The sequence below is a fragment of the Leptodactylus fuscus genome, chromosome 8 (assembly GCF_031893055.1).
Source record: "Leptodactylus fuscus isolate aLepFus1 chromosome 8, aLepFus1.hap2, whole genome shotgun sequence".
In the NCBI taxonomy this organism is placed as follows: Eukaryota; Metazoa; Chordata; class Amphibia; order Anura; family Leptodactylidae; genus Leptodactylus; species Leptodactylus fuscus.
The window spans coordinates 1179557-1199695 of record NC_134272.1 but is presented as its reverse complement, the minus strand read 5'-3'; the positions used below and the strand labels follow the sequence as shown (position 1 = coordinate 1199695).

The 20139-nt window shown below is 52.2% G+C and overlaps 1 protein-coding gene across 1 annotated transcript in view; it reads right to left on the bottom strand.

Moving 5' to 3' along the window:
• Nucleotides 1-20139, bottom strand: part of BICDL2 (BICD family like cargo adaptor 2) — a 37368-nt gene that overhangs the window by 8074 nt on the left and 9155 nt on the right. The window contains exons 3-8 of the mRNA XM_075285701.1: nt 18881-19096; nt 11533-11649; nt 10931-11077; nt 9148-9324; nt 5753-5890; nt 4013-4143 (exon numbers count right to left, since the gene is read on the bottom strand). Of these exons, the coding sequence (XP_075141802.1) occupies nt 4013-4143; nt 5753-5890; nt 9148-9324; nt 10931-11077; nt 11533-11649; nt 18881-19096 (926 nt within the window). The remainder of the gene's footprint in view (nt 1-4012; nt 4144-5752; nt 5891-9147; nt 9325-10930; nt 11078-11532; nt 11650-18880; nt 19097-20139) is intronic.

Genomic DNA, 20139 nt, shown 5'->3' with positions numbered 1-20139 from the left:
ACCCTCCCCCATCCAGCAGAGACCCCCCAACTAGAGACCCTCCCCCATCCAGCAGAGACCCCCCAACTAGAGACCCTCCCCCATCCAGCAGAGACCCCCCAACTAGAGACCCTCCCCCATCCAGCAGAGACCCCCCAACTAGAGACCCTCCCCCATCCAGCAGAGACCCCCCAACTAGAGACCCTCCCCCATCCAGCAGAGACCCCCCAACTAGAGACCCTCCCCCATCCAGCAGAGACCCCCCCAACTAGAGACCCTCCCCCATCCAGTAGAGACCCCCCCAACTAGAGACCCCCCCCATCCAGCAGAGACCCCCCCATCCAGCAGAGACCCCCAACTAGAGACCCCCCCCATCCAGCAGAGACCCCCCAACTAGAGACCCTCCCCCCAACTAGAGACCCTCCCCCATCCAGCAGAGACCCCCCCCAACTAGAGACCCCCCCCATCCAGCAGAGACCCCCCAACTAGAGACCCTCCCCCCAACTAGAGACCCTCCCCCATCCAGCAGAGACCCCCCCCAACTAGAGACCCCCCCCATACAGCAGAGACCCCCCAACTAGAGACCCTCCCCCATCCAGCAGAGACCCCCCCCAACTAGAGACCCCCCCCCCAACTAGAGACCCCCCCCATACAGAGACCCCCCCAACTAGAGACCCTCCCCCATCCAGCAGAGACCCCCCAACTAGAGACCCTCCCCATCCAGCAGAGACCCCCCAACTAGAGACCCTCCCCCATCCAGCAGAGACCCCCCCCAACTAGAGACCCCCCCCCAACTAGAGACCCTACCCCATCCAGCAGAGACCCCCCCAACTAGAGACCCTCCCCCATCCAGCAGAGACCCCCCAACTAGAGACCCTCCCCCATCCAGCAGAGACCCCCCAACTAGAGACCCTCCCCCATCCAGCAGAGACCCCCCAACTAGAGACCCTCCCCCATCCAGCAGAGACCCCCCAACTAGAGACCCTCCCCCATCCAGCAGAGACCCCCCCAACTAGAGACCCTCCCCCATCCAGTAGAGACCCCCCCAACTAGAGACCCCCCCATCCAGCAGAGACCCCCCCATCCAGCAGAGACCCCCAACTAGAGACCCCCCCCCATCCAGCAGAGACCCCCCAACTAGAGACCCTCCCCCCAACTAGAGACCCTCCCCCCAACTAGAGACCCTCCCCCATCCAGCAGAGACCCCCCCCCAACTAGAGACCCCCCCATACAGCAGAGACCCCCCAACTAGAGACCCTCCCCCATCCAGCAGAGACCCCCCCCAACTAGAGACCCCCCCCCCCCAACTAGAGACCCCCCCCATACAGAGACCCCCCAACTAGAGACCCCCCAACTAGAGACCCTCCCCCCAACTAGAGACCCTCCCCCATCCAGCAGAGACCCCCCCCCCCAACTAGAGACCCCCCCCCATCCAGCAGAGACCCCCCAACTAGAGACCCTCCCCATCCAGCAGAGACCCCCCAACTAGAGACCCTCCCCCATCCAGCAGAGACCCCCCAACTAGAGACCCTCCCCATCCAGCAGAGACCCCCCAACTAGAGACCCTCCCCCCAACTAGAGACCCTCCCCCCAACTAGAGACCCTCCCCCCAACTAGAGACCCTCCCCCATCCAGCAGAGACCCCCCAACTAGAGACCCTCCCCCCAACTAGAGACCCTCCCCCCAACTAGAGACCCTCCCCCCAACTAGAGACCCTCCCCCCAACTAGAGACACTCCCCCATCCAGCAGAGACCCCCCCATCCAGCAGAGACCCCCCAACTAGAGACCCTCCCCCACCCAGCAGAGACCCCCCAACTAGAGACCCTCCCCATCCAGCAGAGACCCCCCAACTAGAGACCCTCCCCCCAACTAGAGACCCTCCCCCCAACTAGAGACCCTCCCCCATCCAGCAGAGACCCCCCAACTAGAGACCCTCCCCCCAACTAGAGACCCTCCCCCCAACTAGAGACCCTCCCCCCAACTAGAGACCCTCCCCCCAACTAGAGACCCTCCCCCATCCAGCAGAGACCCCCCCCAACTAGAGACCCCCCCATACAGCAGAGACCCCCCCAACTAGAGACCCTCCCTCATCCAGCAGAGACCCCCCCCAACTAGAGACCCCCCCCCCCAACTAGAGACCCCCCCCATACAGCAGAGACCCCCCAACTAGAGACCCCCCAACTAGAGACCCTCCCCCATCCAGCAGAGACCCCCCAACTAGAGACCCTCCCCATCCAGCAGAGACCCCCCAACTAGAGACCCTCCCCCATCCAGCAGAGACCCCCCCCAACTAGAGACCCCCCCCAACTAGAGACCCCCCCAACTAGAGACCCCCCCCAACTAGAGACCCCCCCAACTAGAGACCCCCCCCAACTAGAGACCCCCCCCAACTAGAGACCCTCCCCCATCCAGCAGAGACCCCCCCCAACTAGAGACCCTCCCCCATCCAGCAGAGACCCCCCCCAACTAGAGACCCTCCCCCATCCAGCAGAGACCCCCCAACTAGAGACCCTCCCCCATCCAGCAGAGACCCCCCAACTAGAGACCCTCCCCCATCCAGCAGAGACCCCCCAACTAGAGACCCTCCCCCATCCAGCAGAGACCCCCCAACTAGAGACCCTCCCCCATCCAGCAGAGACCCCCCAACTAGAGACCCTCCCCCATCCAGCAGAGACCCCCCAACTAGAGACCCTCCCCCATCCAGCAGAGACCCCCCAACTAGAGACCCTCCCCCATCCAGCAGAGACCCCCCCAACTAGAGACCCTCCCCCATCCAGCAGAGACCCCCCCAACTAGAGACCCCCCCCCATCCAGCAGAGACCCCCCCATCCAGCAGAGACCCCCAACTAGAGACCCCCCCATCCAGCAGAGACCCCCCAACTAGAGACCCTCCCCCCAACTAGAGACCCTCCCCCATCCAGCAGAGACCCCCCCCAACTAGAGACCCCCCCCATCCAGCAGAGACCCCCCAACTAGAGACCCTCCCCCCAACTAGAGACCCTCCCCCATCCAGCAGAGACCCCCCCCAACTAGAGACCCCCCCATACAGCAGAGACCCCCCAACTAGAGACCCTCCCCCATCCAGCAGAGACCCCCCCCAACTAGAGACCCCCCCCCAACTAGAGACCCCCCCATACAGAGACCCCCCAACTAGAGACCCTCCCCCATCCAGCAGAGACCCCCCCAACTAGAGACCCTCCCCATCCAGCAGAGACCCCCCAACTAGAGACCCTCCCCCATCCAGCAGAGACCCCCCCCCAACTAGAGACCCCCCCCCCAACTAGAGACCCTACCCCATCCAGCAGAGACCCCCCCAACTAGAGACCCTCCCCCATCCAGCAGAGACCCCCCAACTAGAGACCCTCCCCCATCCAGCAGAGACCCCCCAACTAGAGACCCTCCCCCATCCAGCAGAGACCCCCCAACTAGAGACCCTCCCCCATCCAGCAGAGACCCCCCCAACTAGAGACCCTCCCCCATCCAGTAGAGACCCCCCCAACTAGAGACCCTCCCCCATCCAGCAGAGACCCCCCCCCCTCCAACCAGAGACCCTCCCCCATCCAGCAGAGACTCCCCCCCCAACTAGAGACCCTCCCCATCCAGCAGAGACCCCCCCCCCCAACTAGAGACCCTCCCCCATCCAGCAGAGACCCCCCCCAACTAGAGACCCTCCCCCATCCAGAGACCCCACAACCAGAGAGCATCCCCCATCCAGCAGAGACCCCCCAACCAGAGACCCTCCCCATCCAGCAGAGACCCCCCAACTAGAGACCCTCCCCCATCCAGCAGAGACTCCCCCCCCAACTAGAGACCCTCCCCATCCAGCAGAGACCCCCCCCCCAACTAGAGACCCTCCCCCATCCAGCAGAGACCCCCCCCAACTAGAGACCCTCCCCCATCCAGAGACCCCACAACCAGAGACCCTCCCCCATCCAGCAGAGACCCCCTTCCCCACCCAGATCTGCTACCCCCCTGCTCTCAGTCTTCATTATTCCGCTCGCTGTAGCGTAGTGACTGCTGACTGTGACTCACTTGATGATGGCCTCGTCCCGGTCAGCGACCGCTCGTCTCAGGACACAATCCCGGTCGTTCTGCTGTAACAGGTCACGAAGCTTCTGAAGTTCTTCCTGCAGAGATTTTATCTCCACATATTGAAGGTTTACCTGTAGAGACAGAAGACAGTGAAATACTGATCCGGACTAAATGTTACACTAGACAGTCTTATACTACACCAGATCTATCACAGTGACTGATACTGGATGATACATTGTACAGATTACTAATCCTGTGTAATATTAGGCAGTGTAACCTCAGACTAGACAGTCTTATACTACACCAGATCTATCACAGTGACTGATACTGGATGATACATTGTACAGATTACTAATCCTGTGTAATATTAGGCAGTGTAACCTCAGACTAGACAGTCTTATACTACACCAGATCTATCACAGTGACTGATACTGGATGATACATTGTACAGATTACTAATCCTGTGTAATATTAGGCAGTGTAACCTCAGACTAGACAGTTTTATACTACACCAGATCTATCACAGTGACTGATACTGGATGATACATTGTACAGATTACTAATCCTGTGTAATATTAGGCAGTGTAACCTCAGACTAGACAGTTTTATACTACACCAGATCTATCACAGTGACTGATACTGGATGATACATTGTACAGATTACTAATCCTGTGTAATATTAGGCAGTGTAACCTCAGACTAGACAGTCTTATACTACACCAGATCTATCACAGTGACTGATACTGGATGATACATTGTACAGATTACTAATCCTGTGTAATATTAGACAGTGTAACCTCAGACTAGACAGTCTTATACTACACCAGATCTATCACAGTGACTGATACTGGATGATACATTGTACAGATTACTAATCCTGTGTAATATTAGGCAGTGTAACCTCAGACTAGACAGTTTTATACTACACCAGATCTATCACAGTGACTGATACTGGATGATACATTGTACAGATTACTAATCCTGTGTAATATTAGACAGTGTAACCTCAGACTAGACAGTCTTATACTGTACAGATTTATCACAGTGACTGATTCTGGGTGATACATTGTACAGATTACTAATCCTGTGTAATATTAGACAGTGTAACCTTAGACTAGACAGTCTTATACTGTACAGATTTATCACAGTGACTGATACTGGATGATACATTGTACAGATTACTAATCCTGTGTAATATTAGACAGTGTAACCTTAGACTAGACAGTCTTATACTGTGCAGATTTATCACAGTGACTGATACTGGATGATACATTGTACAGATTACTAATCCTGTGTAATATTAATACAGTGTAACCTTATACTAGACAGTCTCATACTACACCAGATTTATCACAGTGACTGATACTGGATGATACATTGTACAGATTACTAATCCTGTGTAATATTAGGCAGTGTAACCTCAGGCTAGACAGTCTTATACTACACCAGATTTATCACAGTGACTGATGCTGGATGATAAATTTCTTACAGTATTTTGGTGCACGTTTTCACCCCTCTTCACTAAACCAGTCCTTTTCATGCCAAGCCACACCTCTTTGTTCAATTAAATCATAAAAGTATCTAAAACATTTGATACATTCATTGCAAGGAGCGCAACGAATTCGTTTGCATTCGTTGCTTTTTGGTGTAAATGAACACAGAAGTTGGTCTTATTTTGGGTAGTAAATTCTATAAGGTAGCCACATGTCTACAGGCGCATGGACCAGCGGCCTTACTCACCAGGTCTTGCAGCCTGACGTTCTCCTCCTCTTTCTCCTGTATCAGTTCACGTTCTCGTTGCATTTTGTAGGAGGACATGTGACCGCTGTTTCCTGTTGTTTTTCCCCAAGGATGGAGTGAAGGGTTCGTGGAGTTGCTCTGGGGTGAGAAAGGAAATGTTTATTATTGATCAGGACTCTAGAAGAGCTATAGGGCCGCAGGTCCACCAGGGGCCTCATGACATGAGGGGGGTCACTGACAATAATCATCCAAACCACTGAGCAAACGACCAAAGGACAGAGCAACCACCTGACCATCAGTCACCGAACAAGCCATCCATGAACCAATCATGACATTGCCGCACTCTGCACATACAAGCAATGTCCGGATAGTAATTACATCTGCAAGGCGTCACTAAGTGCGGTATTATGGTGTGCTGGGAAGTATCAATTACAGGACCAATAATGGGGCGATGTGGAGGACCAATGATGGGGCGATGTGGAGGACCAATGATGGGGCGATGTGGAGGACCAATGATGGGGCGATGTGGAGGACCAATGATGGGGCGATGTGGAGGACCAATGATGGGGCGATGTGGAGGACCAATGATGGGGCGATGTGGAGGACCAATGATGGGGCGATGTGGAGGACCAATGATGGGGCGATGTGGAGGACCAATGATGGGGCGATGTGGAGGACCAATGATGGGGTGATATGGAGGAGTAATAACTGATGATCTGAATAAGAACTCATGATCAGGAAATCTGGAGGACTGTTAAAAGGGCAACAGAGGACTGATTGATAAATGTAGAGGACTGATGATGGTGAAATGTGAAAGTTTGAGATTATGTAGAGGTCTAGAGTGGTGTGAAGGAGGCCTGGGGTGGTGTGAGGGAGGCCTGGGGTGGTGTGAGGGAGGCCTGGGGTGGTGTGAAGGAGGTCTGGGGTGGTGTGAGGGAGGTCTGGGGTGGTGTGAAGGAGGCCTGGGGTGGTGTGAGGGAGGCCTGGGGTGGTGTGAGGGAGGCCTGGGGTGGTGTGAGGGAGGCCTGGGGTGGTGTGAGGGAGGCCTGGGGTGGTGTGAAGGAGGGGTGGTGTGAAGGAGGTCTGGGGTGGTGTGAGGGAGGTCTGGGGTGGTGTGAGGGAGGCCTGGGGTGGTGTGAAGGAGGTCTGGGGTGGTGTGAGGGAGGTCTGGGGTGGTGTGAAGGCGGTCTGGGGTGGTGTGAAGGCGGTCTGGGGTGGTGTGAGGGAGGCCTGGGGTGGTGTGAGGGAGGCCTGGGGTGGTGTGAAGGAGGGGTGGTGTGAGGGAGGCCTGGGGTGGTGTGAAGGAGGGGTGGTGTGAGGGAGGTCTGGGGTGGTGTGAGGGAGGTCTGGGGTGGTGTGAGGGAGGTCTGGGGTGGTGTGAAGGAGGCCTGGGGTGGTGTGAAGGAGGTCTGGGGTGGTGTGAGGGAGGCCTGGGTGGTGTGAAGGAGGCCTGGGGTGGTGTGAGGGAGGCCTGGGGTGGTGTGAGGGAGGTCTGGGGTGGTGTGAGGGAGGCCTGGGGTGGTGTGAGGGAGGTCTGGGGTGGTGTGAGGGAGGCCTGGGGTGGTGTGAGGGAGGCCTGGGGTGGTGTGAGGGAGGTCTGGGGTGGTGTGAGGGAGGTCTGGGGTGGTGTGAAGGAGGCCTGGGGTGGTGTGAAGGAGGGGTGGTGTGAGGGAGGCCTGGGGTGGTGTGAGGGAGGCCTGGGGTGGTGTGAGGGAGGCCTGGGGTGGTGTGAGGGAGGCCTGGGGTGGTGTGAAGGAGGCCTGGGGTGGTGTGAGGGAGGCCTGGGGTGGTGTGAGGGAGGCCTGGGGTGGTGTGAGGGAGGCCTGGGGTGGTGTGAGGGAGGCCTGGGGTGGTGTGAAGGAGGTCTGGGGTGGTGTGAAGGAGTCCTGGGGTGGTGTGAGGGAGGCCTGGGGTGGTGTGAGGGAGGCCTGGGGTGGTGTGAGGGAGGCCTGGGGTGGTGTGAAGGAGGCCTGGGGTGGTGTGAGGGAGGCCTGGGGTGGTGTGAGGGAGGCCTGGGGTGGTGTGAGGGAGGCCTGGGGTGGTGTGAGGGAGGCCTGGGGTGGTGTGAAGGCGGTCTGGGGTGGTGTGAAGGAGGCCTGGGGTGGTGTGAAGGCGGTCTGGGGTGGTGTGAAGGAGGCCTGGGGTGGTGTGAGGGAGGCCTGGGGTGGTGTGAGGGAGGCCTGGGGTGGTGTGAAGGAGGTCTGGGGTGGTGTGAAGGAGGCCTGGGGTGGTGTGAAGGAGGCCTGGGGTGGTGTGAAGGCGGCCTGGGGTGGTGTGAAGGAGGCCTGGGGTGGTGTGAAGGAGGCCTGGGGTGGTGTGAGGGAGGCCTGGGGTGGTGTGAAGGCGGCCTGGGGTGGTGTGAAGGAGGCCTGGGGTGGTGTGAAGGAGGTCTGGGGTGGTGTGAGGGAGGCCTGGGGTGGTGTGAGGGAGGTCTGGGGTGGTGTGAAGGAGGCCTGGGGTGGTGTGAAGGAGGCCTGGGGTGGTGTGAAGGAGGCCTGGGGTGGTGTGAAGGAGGCCTGGGGTGGTGTGAAGGAGGCCTGGGGTGGTGTGAGGGAGGCCTGGGGTGGTGTGAAGGAGGCCTGGGGTGGTGTGAAGGAGGCCTGGGGTGGTGTGAAGGCGGCCTGGGGTGGTGTGAGGGAGGCCTGGGGTGGTGTGAGGGAGGCCTGGGGTGGTGTGAGGGAGGTCTGGGGTGGTGTGAGGGAGGCCTGGGGTGGTGTGAAGGCGGCCTGGGGTGGTGTGAAGGAGGCCTGGGGTGGTGTGAAGGAGGCCTGGGGTGGTGTGAGGGAGGCCTGGGGTGGTGTGAGGGAGGCCTGGGGTGGTGTGAGGGAGGCCTGGGGTGGTGTGAAGGAGGTCTGGGGTGGTGTGAAGGAGGCCTGGGGTGGTGTGAGGGAGGCCTGGGGTGGTGTGAGGGAGGCCTGGGGTGGTGTGAGGGAGGCCTGGGGTGGTGTGAGGGAGGCCTGGGGTGGTGTGAAGGAGGTCTGGGGTGGTGTGAGGGAGGCCTGGGGTGGTGTGAGGGAGGCCTGGGGTGGTGTGAGAGAGGCCTGGGGTGGTGTGAGGGAGGCCTGGGGTGGTGTGAGGGAGGCCTGGGGTGGTGTGAGGGAGGCCTGGGGTGGTGTGAGGGAGGCCTGGGGTGGTGTGAGGGAGGTCTGGGGTGGTGTGAGGGAGGCCTGGGGTGGTGTGAAGGAGGGGTGGTGTGAAGGAGGCCTGGGGTGGTGTGAGGGAGGCCTGGGGTGGTGTGAGGGAGGCCTGGGGTGGTGTGAGGGAGGCCTGGGGTGGTGTGAAGGAGGTCTGGGGTGGTGTGAGGGAGGCCTGGGGTGGTGTGAAGGAGGCCTGGGGTGGTGTGAGGGAAGTTTGGTTGTACCATGGCATTGGAGTAGGGATTCAGAGTTTCTCACCTCATGTTCTGGGCCACCTGACGTCTCTTGCATCTCAGAATGTAGAGAGTGCTGGCTGTCTTGCACAAGAAAGTGACTGTCTCTCAGCTTCAGCTCATCCTGTAGCTCTCTCACTTGTATCTGCAGACATCGCTGGCTGTCTCGTAGACTCTCAACTTCCAACAGTTTTTCCTGCATCTGAAATAGACGGCCATCTCATTAATGTTGATGTCATCCTAGTTCACGAGAGCGCTGAGGTACAATCACAGAGGTCAGAGGTGACCCTGGGGCGTGCGACCTCAGTGGGACCATCGGACCAGGATGACCGGGAGGGTCTCCACATACTGTACTCGGCGGTCTAAGGAGTGTTTCATTGGTTTAATCCAAATTGGTTTGGTCGCCCATAGTCGAGAGATCCTTACTTATGGCCATCGTATGTACCACAGTGTCATGTACTCAGCGGACCCTCCTCATAAGACCATCGCCCTAGATCAGCAGATAGAGCCAAGACGTCTGGAGGAGAATGCTCATATCCTTAAAGGACAGGCCACCAATAAGAAAAACCAAATAAAACCTTTACTATGTCTTAGAATTTACAGCAGGTTCTATAGACTATTTACAGGACTTATATTCTATATGGGACACTTTATGCTGTGTAGGAGCCATGTCTAGGAATAATCTGTATTGTATACAGTACTGTATATAGTACTGAATGTAACACTGTATATAGTACTGAATGTAACTGTATATAGTACTGAATGTAAGATTGTATATAGTACTGAATGTAACATTGTATATAGTACTGAATGTAACACTGTATATAGTACTGAATGTAACACTGTATATAGTACTGTATGTAAGATTGTATATACTACTGAATGTAACACTGTATATACTACTGAATGTAACACTGTATATAGTACTGAATGTAACACTGTATATAGTACTGAATGTAACATTGTATATAGTACTGAATGTAACACTGTATATAGTACTGAATGTAACACTGTATATAGTACTGAATGTAACACTGTATATAGTACTGTATGTAAGATTGTATATACTACTGAATGTAACACTGTATATAGTACTGAATGTAACACTGTATATAGTACTGAATGTAACATTGTATATAGTACTGAATGTAACACTGTATATAGTACTGAATGTAACACTGTATATACTACTGAATGTAACACTGTATATACTACTGAATGTAACACTGTATATACTACTGAATGTAACACTGTATATACTACTGAATGTAAGATTGTATATAGTACTGTATGTAAGATTGTATATAGTACTGTATGTAAGATTGTATATACTACTGAATGTAAGATTGTATATAGTACTGTATGTAAGATTGTATATAGTACTGAATGTAACACTGTATATACTACTGAATGTAAGATTGTATATAGTACTGTATGTAAGATTGTATATACTACTGTATGTAAGATTGTATATACTACTGTATGTAAGATTGTATATAGTACTGAATGTAAGATTGTATATAGTACTGAATGTAAGATTGTATATAGTACTGTATGTAAGATTGTATATAGTACTGTATGTAAGATTGTATATAGTACTGAATGTAAGATTGTATATAGTACTGAATGTAAGATTGTATATAGTACTGAATGTAAGATTGTATATAGTACTGTATGTAACATTGTATATAGTACTGTATGTAAGATTGTATATAACATTGTATATAGTACTCCATAGTATTGTATATACTCCTTAGAGGCCGCTGCAGCACTCCCATCATCCGCACTGCACTCTCCTCTCTCGTCACCTTTGCCTCGGTCTCTTTCTTCTGTCTCTCCAGCTGCAGGGCTGTCTCTTTTAGGCTGAACATCACGCTCTGAGCTCTCTCATTGTCCTCCCGTAGACTCTTCATCTGAGACTCCAGATCTCTCTTATTCTCCAGCAAAAAAGCATTCTACAGACGAAACAGGAGAGGTTGTCAGTATGTGTACCCTCAGCGCCGCGCCCCCCGTCACCCTCAGCGCCGCGCCCCCCGTCACCCTCAGCGCCGCGCCCCCCGTCACCCTCAGCGCCGCGCCCCCCGTCACCCTCAGCGCCGCGCCCCCCGTCACCCTCAGCGCCGCGCCCCCCGTCACCCTCAGCGCCGCGCCCCCCCGTCACCCTCAGCGCCGCGCCCCCCCGTCACCCTCAGCGCCGCGCCCCCCGTCACCCTCAGCGCCGCGCCCCCCGTCACCCTCAGCGCCGCGCCCCCCGTCACCCTCAGCGCCGCGCCCCCCCCGTCACCCTCAGCGCCGCGCCCCCCCGTCACCCTCAGCGCCGCGCCCCCCGTCACCCTCAGCGCCGCGCCCCCCGTCACCCTCAGCGCCGCGCCCCCCGTCACCCTCAGCGCCGCGCCCCCGTCACCCTCACCTCACTCTGCAGACTTTGCAGTACAGGTGTGAACTGTCCCCGTCTCAGCGTCAGATCCCGATTCTCTTCTCTTAGAGATTCCACCTGCAGAGTCAGAGACTTTTCCACCTGAGAAGCCTGAAGAGACACAAAGGAATATGCAGCGTCAGCCGTCACCTCATCTGTGTATCTAATCCCATTGTGTAATACTGCTGAGCCGTGTATCTAATCCTATCCCGTGTGACACTGTATACTGAGCTGTGTATCTAATCCTATCCTGTGTGATACTGTATACTGAGCTGTGTATCTAATCCTATCCTGTGTGATACTGTATACTGAGCCGTGTATCTAATCCTATCCTGTGTGATACTGTATACTGAGCTGTATCTAATCCTATCCTGTGTGATACTGTATACTGAGCGGTGTATCTAATCCTATCCTGTGTGATACTGTATACTGAGCTGTATCTAATCCTATCCTGTGTGATACTGTATACTGAGCTGTATCTAATCCTATCCTGTGTGATACTGTATACTGAGCTGTATCTAATCCTATCCTGTGTGATACTGTATACTGAGCCGTGTATCTAATCCTATCCTGTGTGATACTGTATACTGAGCCGTGTATCTAATCCTATCCTGTGTGATACTGTATACTGAGCTGTATCTAATCCTATCCTGTGTGATACTGTATACTGAGCTGTGTATCTAATCCTATCCTGTGTGATACTGTATACTGAGCTGTATCTAATCCTATCCTGTGTGATACTGTATACTGAGCTGTGTATCTAATCCTATCCTGTGTGATACTGTATACTGAGCTGTGTATCTAATCCTATCCTGTGTGATACTGTATACTGAGCTGTGTATCTAATCCTATCCTGTGTGATACTGTATACTGAGCTGTATCTAATCCTATCCTGTGTGATACTGTATACTGAGCTGTGTATCTAATCCTATCCTGTGTGATACTGTATACTGAGCTGTGTATCTAATCCTATCCTGTGTGATACTGTATACTGAGCCGTGTATCTAATCCTATCCTGTGTGATACTGTATACTGAGCTGTATCTAATCCTATCCTGTGTGATACTGTATACTGAGCTGTATCTAATCCTATCCTGTGTGATACTGTATACTGAGCTGTATCTAATCCTATCCTGTGTGATACTGACTGCTGAGCTGTGTATCTAATCCTATCCTGTGTGATACTGTATACTGAGCTGTATCTAATCCTATCCTGTGTGATACTGTATACTGAGCTGTATCTAATCCTATCCTGTGTGATACTGTATACTGAGCTGTATCTAATCCTATCCTGTGTGATACTGTATACTGAGCTGTATCTAATCCTATCCTGTGTGATACTGTATACTGAGCTGTGTATCTAATCCTATCCTGTGTGATACTGTATACTGAGCCGTGTATCTAATCCTATCCTGTGTGATACTGTATACTGAGCTGTATCTAATCCTATCCTGTGTGATACTGTATACTGAGCTGTATCTAATCCTATCCTGTGTGATACTGTATACTGAGCTGTGTATCTAATCCTATCCTGTGTGATACTGACTGCTGAGCTGTGTATCTAATCCTATCCTGTGTGATACTGTATACTGAGCCGTGTATCTAATCCTATCCTGTGTGATACTGTATACTGAGCCGTGTATCTAATCCTATCCTGTGTGATACTGTATACTGAGCCGTGTATCTAATCCTATCCTGTGTGATACTGTATACTGAGCTGTGTATCTAATCCTATCCTGTGTGATACTGTATACTGAGCCGTGTATCTAATCCTATCCTGTGTGATACTGTATACTGAGCCGTGTATCTAATCCTATCCTGTGTGATACTGTATACTGAGCTGTATCTAATCCTATCCTGTGTGATACTGTATACTGAGCTGTGTATCTAATCCTATCCTGTGTGATACTGTATACTGAGCTGTATCTAATCCTATCCTGTGTGATACTGTATACTGAGCTGTGTATCTAATCCTATCCTGTGTGATACTGTATACTGAGCTGTATCTAATCCTATCCTGTGTGATACTGTATACTGAGCTGTATCTAATCCTATCCTGTGTGATACTGTATACTGAGCCGTGTATCTAATCCTATCCTGTGTGATACTGTATACTGAGCCGTGTATCTAATCCTATCCTGTGTGATACTGTATACTGAGCTGTATCTAATCCTATCCCGTGTGATACTGTATACTGAGATGTGTATCTAATCCTATCCTGTGTGATACTGTATACTGAGCCGTGTATCTAATCCTATCCTGTGTGATACTGTATACTGAGCTGTGTATCTAATCCTATCCTGTGTGATACTGTATACTGAGCTGTATCTAATCCTATCCTGTGTGATACTGTATACTGAGCTGTATCTAATCCTATCCTGTGTGATACTGTATACTGAGCCGTGTATCTAATCCTATCCTGTGTGATACTGTATACTGAGCTGTATCTAATCCTATCCTGTGTGATACTGTATACTGAGCTGTATCTAATCCTATCCTGTGTGATACTGTATACTGAGCCGTGTATCTAATCCTATCCTGTGTGATACTGTATACTGAGCCGTGTATCTAATCCTATCCCGTGTGATACTGACTGCTGAGCTGTGTATCTAATCCTATCCTGTGTGATACTGTATACTGAGCTGTATCTAATCCTATCCTGTGTGATACTGACTGCTGAGCTGTGTATCTAATCCTATCCTGTGTGATACTGTATACTGAGCTGTGTATCTAATCCTATGATGTGTGATACTGTATACTGAGCTGTGTATCTAATCCTATCCTGTGCGATACTGTATACTGAGCTGTGTATCTAATCCTATCCTGTGTGATACTGTATACTGAGCTGTATCTAATCCTATCCTGTGTGATACTGTATACTGAGCTGTGTATCTAATCCTATCCTGTGTGATACTGTATACTGAGCCGTGTATCTAATCCTATCCTGTGTGATACTGTATACTGAGCTGTGTATCTAATCCTATCCTGTGTGATACTGTATACTGAGCTGTATCTAATCCTATCCTGTGTGATACTGTATACTGAGCCGTGTATCTAATCCTATCCTGTGTGATACTGTATACTGAGCTGTATCTAATCCTATCCTGTGTGATACTGTATACTGAGCTGTATCTAATCCTATCCTGTGTGATACTGTATACTGAGCCGTGTATCTAATCCTATCCTGTGTGATACTGTATACTGAGCTGTGTATCTAATCCTATCCTGTGTGATACTGTATACTGAGCCATATGTGTAACTTGTGTGTCCATCTTGGAGGGGCTATTAACCCTTTCCACCATGTACAGGAGACCTCCCTGCCCCCTGGTCGTTCTCTGGCACGGGGTGGGGGTTGGTGAGATGACAGAACATATAACCCCACCCCCCCTACCCAGGGATTAGAGGACGGCAGAGCTGATCAGATGGCGGAGCTGCCACAGCTGTCACCGGATTATGGGATTACACCCTAAGAGCCTTCTGTCCACACTACAGACCCAATGACGAATCTCAGCTGTATCTAATCCCATCATAGGAACTACAAACCTACAACTGTAAATGACCAGGAGAGAGTCAGTCATCGGTAATGAAGAGCTGAACGTTCCGGACACTTAGCGGTGTGTAACCGATACAAGCGCCCTCCGCCCCACGACCCGTACACAGCGCAACACCACCAACTCCAAGCGACCAACTCTGATGGCCGGTGGTAGCTTTATGTACGAACAACGAGACCAAAATCGAATGTGTACGGCCTCCGTTATTCACCGTCTCCTCCCGATCTGTATAGCGGCGGCCTCCTCCATTCACAGTCTCCTCCCGATCTGTATAACGGCGGCCTCCTTCATTCACCGTCTCCTCCCGATCTGTATAACGGCGGCCTCCTTCATTCACAGTCTCCTCCCGATCTGTATAGCGGCGGCCTCCTCCATTCACCGTCTCCTCCCGATCTGTATAGCGGCGGCCTCCTTCATTCACCATCTCCTCCCGATCTGTATAACGGCGGCCTCCTTCATTCACCGTCTCCTCCCGATCTGTATAGCGGCGGCCTCCTTCATTCACCGTCTCCTCCCGATCTGTATAGCGGCGGCCTCCTTCATTCACCGTCTCCTCCCGATCTGTACAACGGCGGCCTCCTTCATTCACCGTCTCCTCCTGATCTGTATAGCGGCTGCCTCCATTCACCGTCTTCTCCCGATCTGTATAGCGGCGGCCTCCTTCATTCATCGTCTCCTCCCGATCTGTATAATGGCGGCCTCCTTCATTCACAGTCTCCTCCCGATCTGTATAACAGCGGCGGCCTCCTTCATTCACCGTCTCCTCCCGATCTGTATAGCGGCGGCCTCCTTCATTCACAGTCTCCTCCCGATCTGTATAACGGCGGCCTCCTTCATTCACAGTCTCCTCCCGATCTGTATAGCGGCGGCCTCCTTCATTCACAGTCTCCTCCCGATCTGTATAGCGGCGGCCTCTTTCATTCACAGTCTCCTCCCGATCTGTATAGCAGCGGCCTCCTTCATTCACCGTCTCCTCCCGATCTGTATAACGGCGGCCTCCTTCATTCACCGTCTCCTCCCGATCTGTATAACGGCGGTCTCCATTATTCACCGTCTCCTCCCGATCTGTATAACGGCGGTCTCCTTCATTCACAGTCTCCTCCCGATCTGTATAACGGCGGTCTCCATTATTCACCGTCTCCTCCCGATCTGTATAACGGCGGCCTCTTTCATTCACAGTCTCCTCCCGATCTGTATAGCGGCGGCCTCCTTCATTCACCGTCTCCTCCCGATCTGTATAACGGCGGCCTCTTTCATTCACAGTCTCCTCCCGATCTGTATAGCGGCTGCCTCCATTCACAGTCTTCTCCCGATCTGTATAGCGGCGGCCTCCTTCATTCATCGTCTCCTCCCGATCTGTATAATGGCGGCCTCCTTCATTCACAGTCTCCTCCCGATCTGTATAACAGCGGCGGCCTCCTTCATTCACAGTCTCCTCCCGATCTGTATAACGGCGGTCTCCATTATTCACCGTCTCCTCCCGATCTGTATAACGGCGGCCTCCTTCATTCACCGTCTCCTCCCGATCTGATATCTTACAGATGTGCTGACTATCTGGTATTACTTGGTATGTTCCCAGTATAGTCAGCCCCTATAGTACTGTGCAGGCCCCTATAGCTCCATGGCTGCTTCATACACAGGACTGTATGGGGAATGATACGGCCATAGAGCACTACACGTATGTGCAAGACTATAGTGAGGGAGTTCTGATGCAGACATAGCACACAGGGCTGCCAGAGCTCCCCCCACACAAAGTATAATGCTCCACAAAATATAATATACTCCTCAAACTATCCCCCCCAGTATAATGCTCCACAGTGGCCCCACACAATATAATATACTCCTCAGACTATCCCCCCCCCCCCCCCAAGTATAATGCTCCACAGTGGCCCCACACAATATAATATACTCCCCAGACTATCCCCCCCCCAGTATAATGCTCCACAGTGGCCCCACACAATATAATATACTCCCCAGACTACCCCCCCCCAGTATAATGCTCCACAGTGGGCCCACACAATATAATATACTCCTCAGACTATCCCCCCAGTATAATGCTCCACAGTGGCCCCACACAATATAATATACTCCCCAGACTATCCCCCCAGTATAATGCTCCACAGTGGCCTCACACAATATAATATACTCCCCAGACTATCCCCCCCCCCAGTATAATGCTCCACAGTGGCCCCACACAATATAATATACTCCCCAGACTATCCCCCCAGTATAATGCTCCACAGTGGGCCCACACAATATAATATACTCCCCAGACTATCCCCCCAGTATAATGCTCCACAGTGGGCCCACACAATATAATATACTCCTCAGACTATCCCCCCAGTATAATGCTCCACAGTGGCCCCACACAATATAATATACTCCCCAGACTATCCCCCCAGTATAATGCTCCACAGTGGCCTCACACAATATAATATACTCCCCAGACTATCCCCCCCCCCAGTATAATGCTCCACAGTGGCCCCACACAATATAATATACTCCTCAGACTATCCCCCCCAAGTATAATGCTCCACAGTGGTCCCACACAATATAATATACTCCCCAGACTATCCCCCCAGTATAATGCTCCACAGTGGCCCCACACAATATAATATACTCCCCAGACTATCCCCCCAGTATAATGCTCCACAGTGGCCCCACACAATATAATATACTCCCCAGACTATCCCCCCCCCCCAGCATAATGCTCCACAGTGGCCCCACACAATATAATATACTCCCCAGACTATCCCCCCAGTATAATGCTCCACAGTGGCCCCACACAATATAATATACTCCCCAGACTATCCCCCCAGTATAATGCTCCACAGTGGCCCCACACAATATAATATACTCCCCAGAATATCCCCCCAAGTATAATGCTCCACAGTGGCCCCACACAATATAATATACTCCCCAGACTATCCCCCCAGTATAATGCTCCACAGTGGCCCCACACAATATAATATACTCCTCAGACTATCCACCCAGTATAATGCTCCACAGTGGCCTCACACAATATAATATACTCCCCAGAATATCCCCCCAAGTATAATGCTCCACAGTGGCCCCACACAATATAATATACTCCCCAGAATATCCCCCCAAGTATAATGCTCCACAGTGGCCCCACACAATATAATATACTCCCCAGACTATCCCCCCAGTATAATGCTCCACAGTGGCCCCACACAATATAATATACTCCCCAGAATATCCCCCCAAGTATAATGCTCCACAGTGGCCCCACACAATATAATATACTCCCCAGACTATCCCCCCAGTATAATGCTCCACAGTGGCCCCCAGAGTCTTGAGCTGCTTCAGGTGAACCCCTTGAAAGGTTTTCTGTTTGTGTCAGTGCTAATATTATATTCTGGGTCTCTTCTCTTCAGACCTCCCAGGGGTGTGGAGGGAAAATACAAACCCTTATAGCCACTTGGCCTCCTCACCCCTCTTGGGCATCCTCGCGTTGCTCCTCTGCAGGCTTCTCCCTCTGGCCTACAGCTGATGTCACGCATTCCGGACGTCACCACTGAGGCCTGTGATTGTAATATGATGCAGCGCATCTCATGTAACAGCTGAGGCCTCACAATCACAGGCCTCAGTGGTGACGTCCGGAACGCGTGACATCAGCTACAGGTCAGAAGATGACGGTGGATCGTTGGCAGACTCCTATTGGTCATGGGCTGCAGGCAAAGGCCTGTCATCAGGCCCTGGATCCCAGAGGAGCCACTTCAGGGACAATTGCCCAATCCAGGCCCCCTTTCCCCTGTCTAGACTCCTCACCTGGGCCAGCTGTTCCATAAGGCGCTGGTTCTGCTCGGACAGCTGGTGCACGGCGGAGGCGCTCTCGCGGCCGCACTCTTTGTGTTCGGCTGTGACTTGCCGGATCTGGTTTCGGACCTCGGCCAGGTCGCTCTCCAGGTCGGTGATCTGCTCCTTCCACTCGCCCTCCTTTGCCTCCATCTTTAGGCGTAGGGCATGCTTCTCCTGCTCCAAACGCTGCGAAACAAAGCAAAGGCTCACACGTCACATGACATTCTGGGACTTGTAGTGATTTCTACATTGCACTAGTTACTACAATGTACTGACGGCAAAACCTGCAGCTCTGAATGTGACTAGAGTATAAGACATGATGGAAAAGAAGAATACTGACTGCAGCTCTAGACAGGAGCGGACTACAGGACATGATGGAAGAGCAGAATTATGAGTGCAGCTCTGGATGTTACAGGAGTATAGCATAGGATGCAAGAGCAGAATTATCAGTGCAGCTCTGGATGTTACAGGAGTATAGCATAGGATGCAAGAGCAGAATTATGAGCGCAGCTCTGGATGTTACAGGAGTATAGCATAGGATGCAAGAGCAGAATTATGAGCGCAGCTCTGGATGTTACAGGAGTATAGCATAGGATGCAAGAGCAGAATTATGAGCGCAGCTCTGGATGTTACAGGAGTATAGCATAGGATGCAAGAGCAGAATTATGAGCGCAGCTCTGGATGTTACAGGAGTATAGCATAGGATGTAGGAGCAGAATTATCAGTGCAGCTCTGGATGTTACAGGAGTATAGCACAGGATGTAAGAGCAGAATTATCAGTGCAACTCTGGATGTTACAGGAGTATAGCACAGGATGTAAGAGCAGAATTATCAGTGCAGCTCTGGATGTTACAGGAGTATAGCGCAGCATGTAAGAGCAGAATTATCAGTGCAGCTCTGGATGTTACAGGAGTATAGCATAGGATGTAGGAGCAGAATTATGAGCGCAGCTCTGGATGTTACAGGAGTATAGCATAGGATGCAAGAGCAGAATTATGAGCGCAGCTCTGGATGTTACAGGAGTATAGCGCAGCATGTAAGAGCAGAATTATGAGCGCAGCTCTGGATGTTACAGGAGTATAGCATAGGATGTAGGAGCAGAATTATCAGTGCAGCTCTGGATGTTACAGGAGTATAGCGCAGCATGTAGGAGCAGAATTATCAGTGCAGCTCTGGATGTTACAGGAGTATAGCGCAGCATGTAGGAGCAGAATTATCAGTGCAGCTCT